Source organism: Erythrolamprus reginae, chromosome 2, assembly GCF_031021105.1.
Source record: "Erythrolamprus reginae isolate rEryReg1 chromosome 2, rEryReg1.hap1, whole genome shotgun sequence".
Classification (NCBI taxonomy): domain Eukaryota; kingdom Metazoa; phylum Chordata; class Lepidosauria; order Squamata; family Dipsadidae; genus Erythrolamprus; species Erythrolamprus reginae.
In genome coordinates, this window is record NC_091951.1 from 35,032,152 (window position 1) to 35,040,635 (window position 8,484).

The following is an 8,484-nucleotide window of genomic DNA, read 5'->3' on the forward strand; positions in this document are numbered from 1 at the left end:
TTTTCATAAGCTAGTTTATAGTTGAGTTGAACATCTGTTAATGGTAATGACTATTGACATTCTCGGGAATCAAGTTCATGGTTTTCCCAATGATGCTTTTTCAAGAGGGAACTAGACTTTGTAGTTTTTCTATGAAAAAAGTTTCACTTTTCATCTAAGAAACTTCTTCAGTTCTGATCTGACTCTGATCTCATAGCCAAAAACATCTGTTATCCCTTGTTACTCTCACAGTAAATGAGAGAAATCTTACATCCAGGTTCAGCCAAATTGTATATACATGAATGCATAAAATATAATGCCAACCTATATAGTAACAAAAACATACATCATTATTACCCATAGTCTTTAATTTAATCTAAAAGCATATCAGAAAATCCTTGGTAACAGACATTTTATTAATGCCATTGATGATGCTTATGATTTAACATGAATTCATATTGTGGCAATTGAAGGATATGATTAATTCAAATAGTTTGATTTGTTTTAGAAACTTTACTTTTGAATTATTATACTTTAAAATACACATGGAATGAAGAACGATAAGCTACAATACATAAAACATTATTTCAAAGAATGTGATTTTATACAGCATGTAAACTGTACAAAAATAGACAACAACGAAAGGAACTTTAAAGTTTTTTTAGCATTAGATGTTCTTTGGTGTTCATGGCTGGTCTAAGAATAATAATGTAGCATTTGGGGATAAAGATGCAGCCCAGTAAACCCATGCTGGAGGCTAGGATGGAGAAGATCTGTACGGCTACCATGTATTTCCCCTTGGTGCTCAGATATGTGGGAACAAAGGAGATCCAAACACTACAAAAAACCAACATGCTGAAGGTGATCAGTTTGGCTTCATTGAAGGCCCCTGGCAGATTTCGAGCCAGAAATGCCATCAAGAAACAGATGGCAGCCAAAAAACCCATGTAGCCAAGAGCAGAATAGAAGATGGTGACAGAGCTTTCATTGCACTGCAGCAGGATATGTTCTGGTTGGGAATGAAAATCAGAATCTGGGAATGGGGGGAAGATTCCCAGCCATGTCGTACAGATGCCTACTTGAATACCAGAGCAAGATAAAACAATAGAGTTGGCCAAACTCTTCCCCAGCCATTTTTTCATGCTGCTGCCTGGCTTTGTGGCCAGAAAGGCCACCACCACCATTACAGTTTTGGCAAGCAAGGAAGACACAGCAACTGAGAAAAGAATACTGAAAATGGTTTGTCGAAGGAGACAAGTAAGTTTCATAGGGCGACCAATGAATAGAAGGGAGGTCAAGAAAGAAAACAGGAGTGAAAGCAGGAGGATGTAGGTGAGTTCACAGTTGTTGGCTTTGACTATGGGAGTGTCTCGGTATTTAATGAAGATTCCCAGTGTAAAGGTAGTGGTTAGGGACAAAGCAATGGCAAAGAAAGTCAACATGAGTCCCAAGAATTCTTCATAGGATAAGTAACTTATACTTTTGGGGACACACTGATCTCGTTTCTTATTAGAATACTGATCATCTGGACACTTTTCACAATGGGCTGTATCTGAGGAAAAAATGGGATAATATAATATTTCTGCCCAGGGATATCCATATGACTCAACATTAGTTAAAACAATCAACATTCTTTTTAAAGGCTAAAGATGAATGTGATTATTAGCTGTGAAAACCTGTACTCTTCCCATAATCAAGCAAGAAAGTAACAACTTAATAAAAAGCAAGAACTATTCATTATTCATTGTAACACTAACATCATCATACAAAATTTGTTGATTTTGCCCAATCTTTGAAAAGTTGGTGGAGGCCTTCAAGAAATATGATGTTTTTCTTGCTTCTTGATCATATACCTCCAAATATCAATAGAGAATTTCAATTGTATTCTGTTTTTTTTATTTTTGGAACCACCTACTATACCTTCTTGCCTAGAGAATGTTCCTTCCACACACAGAGAACAGTCGTAGCAGCAAATTGGAGCTCCCTCTCTCACAAGCTTCGCAAACCCTGGGGAGCAACTTTCTGTACATCTTGAATAAGGCAGCATCTAAACAAGAGCAAAAAGATTAGTTAGGGCAATATATGAATTAGAAGGATTTACTGAACTAACTGGCTTCTAGAAGCTCAGGAGTGCATTGAGCAAAATGAGTCAAGGAGTAGTGTCATAAACTTTAATTACTCTACTTGGAAGGAGGAAATGAAAGGTCATTCTCTTTCTGTATCAATCTCCATTGTAGATTCCAAAACAGACTCATTGCCTTATTCTTTTTTTCCAAAGGAAAGTAGTTCCATTGCAAAAGGTGTTTCTCCTTACTGTATGTATAACATCTCTATCTCTCTGGGGCAATGGAGGATGGGGGAGGGTGATTTTACCCTCCCCCAGCTCCACGGAAGCCTTTGGAGCCTGGGGAGGATGAAATATGAATCTACTGGGCCCACCAGAAGTTGGAAAACAGGCTGTTTCCAGCTTCCAGAGGGCCTCTGGGGGGTGGGGGTGTCACGCTGTAGATTGACAGCCTCCAAAGACATTGAGAAACATTCAGTAGTTAGATAGTTAACTCTGTTTATTAATGTAGCTCCTCCTTTGTGATGTAACTGCTTTGCTCACATCCTCCTTCTTGCCGGAAGAAGAAGCTCTGTAGCTTCCGAGCATCTCCATTACACTTTACATTCTCTAGCAATGTAGATGTCCATTTTATGTCTCTTAAGACAAACTTTATTTTTTCTACTTTTCTAATAAAAGTTTAGTTCATTCGAACATGCTTGGTTTGTACTTTAATAGCCATCTACTCCGGAAGGTCCTGGCTCAGTCCTAGCGGGCTGGGCACCTTGAGAGGCAAAGGACCCTCTGAATCCAACAGGGGGATGGGAGAAGCTGTTTTCATCCTCCCTTGGCATTGAATTACCAGCGTGGGCATGCGCACATACACAATAGAGTGTGCGCATGCTCTTTCGGCACCTGGGGGGAAAAAGGTTCACCATCACTGGCCTATAGAATAAAGAAACAGAGGGAGAAAAGTAGGATTACTAAATTATACAATGATAATGGCGAGATGATATATCAAAATGAAGGGAAGAAAAGTGTGGCCTATGAATTTTACAAAAAGATATATGAAGATAAAGAAAGAAGTAACAAAGACAAAATATGGCAGTACCTACAGAAGAAAATACTTCCAAAAGTTCCACAAGAAATATAAACAATACTAAACAAATACTAAACAATACTAAACCACTAGAACTATCAGATGCAATAAAGAAACAAAAAATAGCAAAGCTCCAGGCCCTGATGGCAGAAATATACAAAACTTTGCAAGAATCTCTAGATCCAATATTAATAAAAGTATTCAATGATGTTTTAAAAAATGCAAAAATCCTGGCATCGTGGGAAGAAGCAACCATTACATTGGGCCTCAAGGAAAATTCAGATTTGGCACATATTAAAAACTATAGACCAATCTAACTTTTAAGTTTGGACTATAAATTTTTTTGCAACCATAATAGCTGAAAGACTAAAAAAAATCTTAACAGATCGAAATGGTTTTCTACGCCAAAATACAATACAATACAATGCAGCAGGTGCCAGTGTGTGATAGATTATTGTAAAACCTCTAAAGTAAAATGATATCTAATAAATTAATGAGGCTTTAAGTTCTATTATTTGGAAGTTATCTCAATTGGCCTCAATAAGAATTGTTTATTAGCTGAAAAAAATTCAACATATGGAGACAAATACAACAGCAAATTCCAAGCAGTCTCAAGTACTTTGTTAAATAAAGTTGGCCATTGGATGGCACTTTGATTGATGGAAATCTTGACTTCCGAGGAGATTTTTCTTTCTACCCTCCCAATTTTCACCCCCACATATGATTTGTTCAAAACTGATGTCCACTGCATGATATCAAAGTCACCAATAGGAATTCCACTTTCATCAAAAGAAGTCCCATCTCTGGAAATATTGTAATGTCGGAAGTTTCTCAGGAACCTATGAAACTGCAGAAACATTTAAAAAACATGACAATTTGAGGCTTTATTCAGTGTTTTTCTTGCTATTATTCTGGATTGGAGGTATTCTGGATTGGAACCCACTGCAACAACATCACCAAGAAAGCTTCAGGAGTTGTTTACAGCTCTTATTCAAACATTTATCTCACATTCTTGAAAACATGGAATAGATAACACCATCAAGTGCTTTGTAACTGGCTGACAGATTCAAAATGGTGTTCTCTGGGGAACCTCATCCACATGGAGGGAAGTAAGCATTGGGGCACCCCAAGCTTCCATTTTAGGCTCAGCATTCTTCAATATCTTCAAAGGATGTCATTTTTGCCTTCCCCAGGCTTCAGGAAATCCTCCAAAGCCTGTGAAAGGCAACAAAAACCCGTACCAATGGCCCAACCAAACATTCAAAAATGAACTTCCGGTTGGGTCATTGGACCATTTTTCTCTCCCCCCCCCCCCCCAGGCTTCAGGAAAGCTTCTGGTTGGGCTGTTGGGTCCATTCACAGCCTTCCTCAGGCTTTTCTGAAGCCTGGGGAAGATGAAAATGATCTGAGGAGGGTGGAAAATCAGTTGACCAGTGTGCACATGTACGCTAGAGCTAACATAGGACAATGTCTAATGTTCCCCTAGATATGGCTCCATGTGCTAACTCTGGCATGTGTGCCATAGGTTCACCATCACAGGTACAGGATCTCCTGCTTGATTAGTGGGTTGGATTGGAAAACCTCTAAGGTCATTTCAAATTCTAATACTCTTTATTTTATGTTCTATGTTCTGCGGCTTCACTGTCATACTCCCTTCTGAATCAAGACCATTTTCAGATATGGGAACACTTGTAATGGGAGAAGATAGAGAATACATTTTTACCATTAGTCCTAATCAGGAAGAACTTAGTGGAATTTAACTTTGGGCTAGGAAAGTAACAAAAATTACATAGTGATATTATCTCTTTCAAAGAATAGCTATGGAAGCATATCCATTAGTTCAGAAGATGTGTGGTTGAATCTTTTGTTGCCCCAAGAAGATGCTTTGGTTTATATCTTGTTGCTAACTTAGAAACTTTTAGCCAGCAAAATCCAATTTTAATTCAGAACAAACAATCCAGCTCAAATCCTTAACCTGCAGACTAGATCACTTTGTCATCACAATAAAGGGTTGAGGATTGCTGGAATATTCTGATGCTTGTTTAATTTTGAAAATTAGATTGTCACTGTAGAACCATTTCTGTCACAAAAGCATCTCAAACTAGCACAGGTTGATAAGTTTGGAAGATTTTTTCTCTATCCTAGCTCTCTCACTGTCAATGCGAATGAATGTTTTAAAATTAAAATTTTAAAAATTCTTTTTTAGCATATTAATTGGACAAACTATTGTCATGTATTTTGGTATATGTTGTGAGCCACCCTGAGTCCACAGAGAGGGGTGGCATACAAGTCCAAATAAATAAATAAATAGATAGATAGATAGATAGATAGATAGATAGATAGATAGATAGATAAATAAATAAATAAATAAATAAATAAATAAATAAAATGAATAATATGCTCATAGCAAACAGGACTCTAAGGCAAGCAGAATCCTCAAATACCAGTTTTACTGGAGGTATCATATAGGCAAAGGCTAAATGTTCCCACAGTTTTCACCTAATTAAAAGTAAAAGTTTTCTTCCCCTTTTCAAACAGTCACGTGGTACAATGAAGGTGTCATCGGCTGCCTGGTGACTTCACTCATCCTCATTCTGGTGGGAATGTTCTTGGTTCCCAGGAGGAAGCAAAGGTTGTTTAACTTTGGAAGATTTTTCTCAATCATCTCTCCCTAACTCATTCTCAAATACCACAAACTGGCCAACTCCTTTGGAATATCTCGCCCCTCTCTACATTTAATTTAAGATTGAGGAAATGGAAGGGGAGAATCAATGGAACCTCAACGGAGAAGACTTACCTGCCATGGCTGTACAATCTGGGGTGTTTGATGGTTTCCAACTTGCATTCTTCTCTTACACTGTTGGGAGGAAGAGGCAGCACTCAGGACCCAGGCCACGATTTGAATTATTTGGGAAATACTGGAGGAATCCTGAGACAGAATTCTTGCAATCACATCATGGGTTGGGAATTCCCAATTCTCCCTTTCTCTGCATTTTTTCCAAACTTTCTTAGATAACACAGGACTTGAATAAGAACATTGGAATGCTTCCTTTCCATAGAATAGGACCATAGATTCATAAGAATTAAAGTCATAATATTGAGTCCTTCTCTTTGTCTGGATGAGGAAGGAAAACAGAGCATATTTATTTTGGAGATCAACCAAGAGGTCAAAAGCTTTGACATTTAAAGCTGTCAAGGTTGTTGCAATCCACACTCTTCCCACAATGGATTTATTACTCATATCAATTTTTCGTATTATTGCTGCTAACATTCCTGAGCCTTTAGAATCTAGTTGGCATACTATAATTTTTATTTGACTCTCGATAAGAGAAAAGAACATTTTCATTTTTTCTTGCATGACAGTTTCTCCAGCACTTGATTTCATATTTGCTTCTGGGACGGTTCCTGAGAGGACAATACAAATTCCATTTTTTAGAGCGATAACTTCCAAGCGTCTTTTGAATTTTTCTCCTTTTTCATTGTCCTGAGAAAGGAGGCCGACCCACGTCCATTGGAACTGCAGGAGCAGCTTGACAATTGCTGAGTAAGGAGGTTCTTGGTTTGGGGTCATCCGATATGAAAAAGGAAAATGATGATTTTGCTCAGCTATCTGGTTAATGACACTATAGTTGATCTAAGATAAAAGAGGAAGTATTAGTATTTGTGCCAATTTTAATGATAAAAGTCAGATGATAAATTTAAGGGCCTTTCCCCACTGCCAAGATGTTTCAAACAATAATTGCATGAATTTTGCTAGTTCTCTTGATGTCCTCTCCTGTTGTCTTGTATGCTCCCTTTGAAAGCAGGGAGCTCTGAATTATCTGTGGGTGATGTTCATGGGGTATCCTCATAGAGTACACACTTCTGATCACATTATTATTCTGTGAGTCACCCATACGCTCAGTCAAATAGTCAATCTGAATAGAGCTGGAAAGTCTTCTAGTCCAACCACCTGCTCAAGCAGGAGACCCTAGTCCAGTGATATAAAACCCAATGTGCTTAGATCTCACCCGTGGGGCTGCCCTAGAAATAGCAAAAGAGTGGCCCGCAGTGCCTCTGCCACTGGAAATGGAGCTACAGAGGGCCACACATGGCCCTCCCGAGCTCCGTTTTCACTGGTAGAGGGTTACAGGAAGCTATACCAGCCGAAAGCAGAGCAGAGGAGCCCATTTTCACTGACAGAGCATTTGGGCCACCATAGGTGCCCCTGACACATGTGACGTCATGCTGGCCACACCCATATTGGCCACACCTCCCTCAGGGTCAAAAGCTACCCTTATTTGGCCCTCAATGAAATCGAGTAACACCCCTGCTGTAGTCCAACCCCCTGCTCAAGCAGGAGACCCACTTTCATTTCAGATAAATGAATGTCTCCATTGTCTTCTTTAAAAAAACCAGTAGTGAAGCACCCACAACTTCTGAAGGCATGCTGTTCCAATGGTTAATTCTCCTCAAAGCCTTAATTCCAATTTACTTCCTTCCTTTATTTCCATCTATTTTTTCTTGTCCTACTATCTGTTTTTTTAAAAAAACAAATTGACCCCGTCTTCTTTGTGGCAGTCTCCCAGATCTTTGGATATTGCTATACACTTGTGGAATATCTTATTAAACTAACAAATATATTAATTTCTCATAGGCTATAACTACTTATTTGATTGCTTCATATGTTGGATTTGAAATATTTGCTATATCCATCCCCCCAGCAATTGTTTAATATTGGATGATGATGATGATGATGATGATGATGATGATAATGATTATTATTATTATTATTATTATTATTATTATTATTATTATTATTATTATTGTCACGCTGAGAATTGCCAGCCAACAGAGACATTCAGTAGTTAAAGAGTTAATGTGTGTTTTTCCCCTCTGATCACACCCCCTCACACATCACTCCCACAATTCATATCTTTCCTACATGTCACATCCGCCTGCTTACGTCACAAGCATTCCAATCTATATTCTTCTCTGTTTCAGCCATGTTCCGTTAGGCTGCTTGATAAAGTGCCAGCTGGCACAATGTACTCCTTTTTATTTTATAAATAAAGTTTGTTTTTACTTTGATTCCTGCCTGCCGAGGACTCATTAAAATTCCATCCATCCCAACATGGTAGCTGAGACGATGGTTTACAAAATAAAGCGCAGATAACTTCTCTGCCTTTGAAGCAAAAAAAAATATGGAGACTTCGGCAGGAGATGCCTCTAAAGAAAGATTCACAACTTCAGCTCAACAGCTGCCTAGCTACGCTCAAAGCAACATGCCTGCTTCCAAAGCACAAGGAATTTCTTCTGAAAGAATCTTATCTCTGGTTCCAGATAGAGCTCAGCAAAATGTGAGTAAAAATGACGCTTCTAA

The 8,484-nt window shown here is 38.4% G+C and overlaps 1 protein-coding gene across 1 annotated transcript; it reads right to left on the reverse strand.

Moving 5' to 3' along the window:
• Positions 1-629: 629 nt before the first annotated feature.
• On the reverse strand, positions 630-8,109 carry LOC139159329 (vomeronasal type-2 receptor 26-like). Its single transcript, XM_070736651.1, has 5 exons — positions 8,068-8,109; positions 5,920-6,756; positions 3,742-3,969; positions 1,900-2,026; positions 630-1,531 (listed from the first exon to the last, which is right to left on the reverse strand). The coding sequence occupies exons 1-5, from the start codon at positions 8,107-8,109 to the stop codon at positions 630-632; spliced, it is 2,136 nt and encodes a 711-aa protein (XP_070592752.1).
• Positions 8,110-8,484: the final 375 nt, after the last annotated feature.

Excerpts from the sequence above, each read along its gene's own strand:
- LOC139159329 (XM_070736651.1), bottom strand. The coding sequence starts at position 8,109 with ATGGCTGAAACAGAGAAGAATATAGATTGGAATGCTTGTGAC. Across the intron at positions 3,970-5,919 it reads AGATTGTACAGCCATGGCAG|TTTCATAGGTTCCTGAGAAA; the intron begins GTAAGTCTTCTC and ends ATGTTTCTGCAG. Across the intron at positions 1,532-1,899 it reads AACATTCTCTAGGCAAGAAG|ATACAGCCCATTGTGAAAAG; the intron begins GTATAGTAGGTG and ends TTTTTTCCTCAG.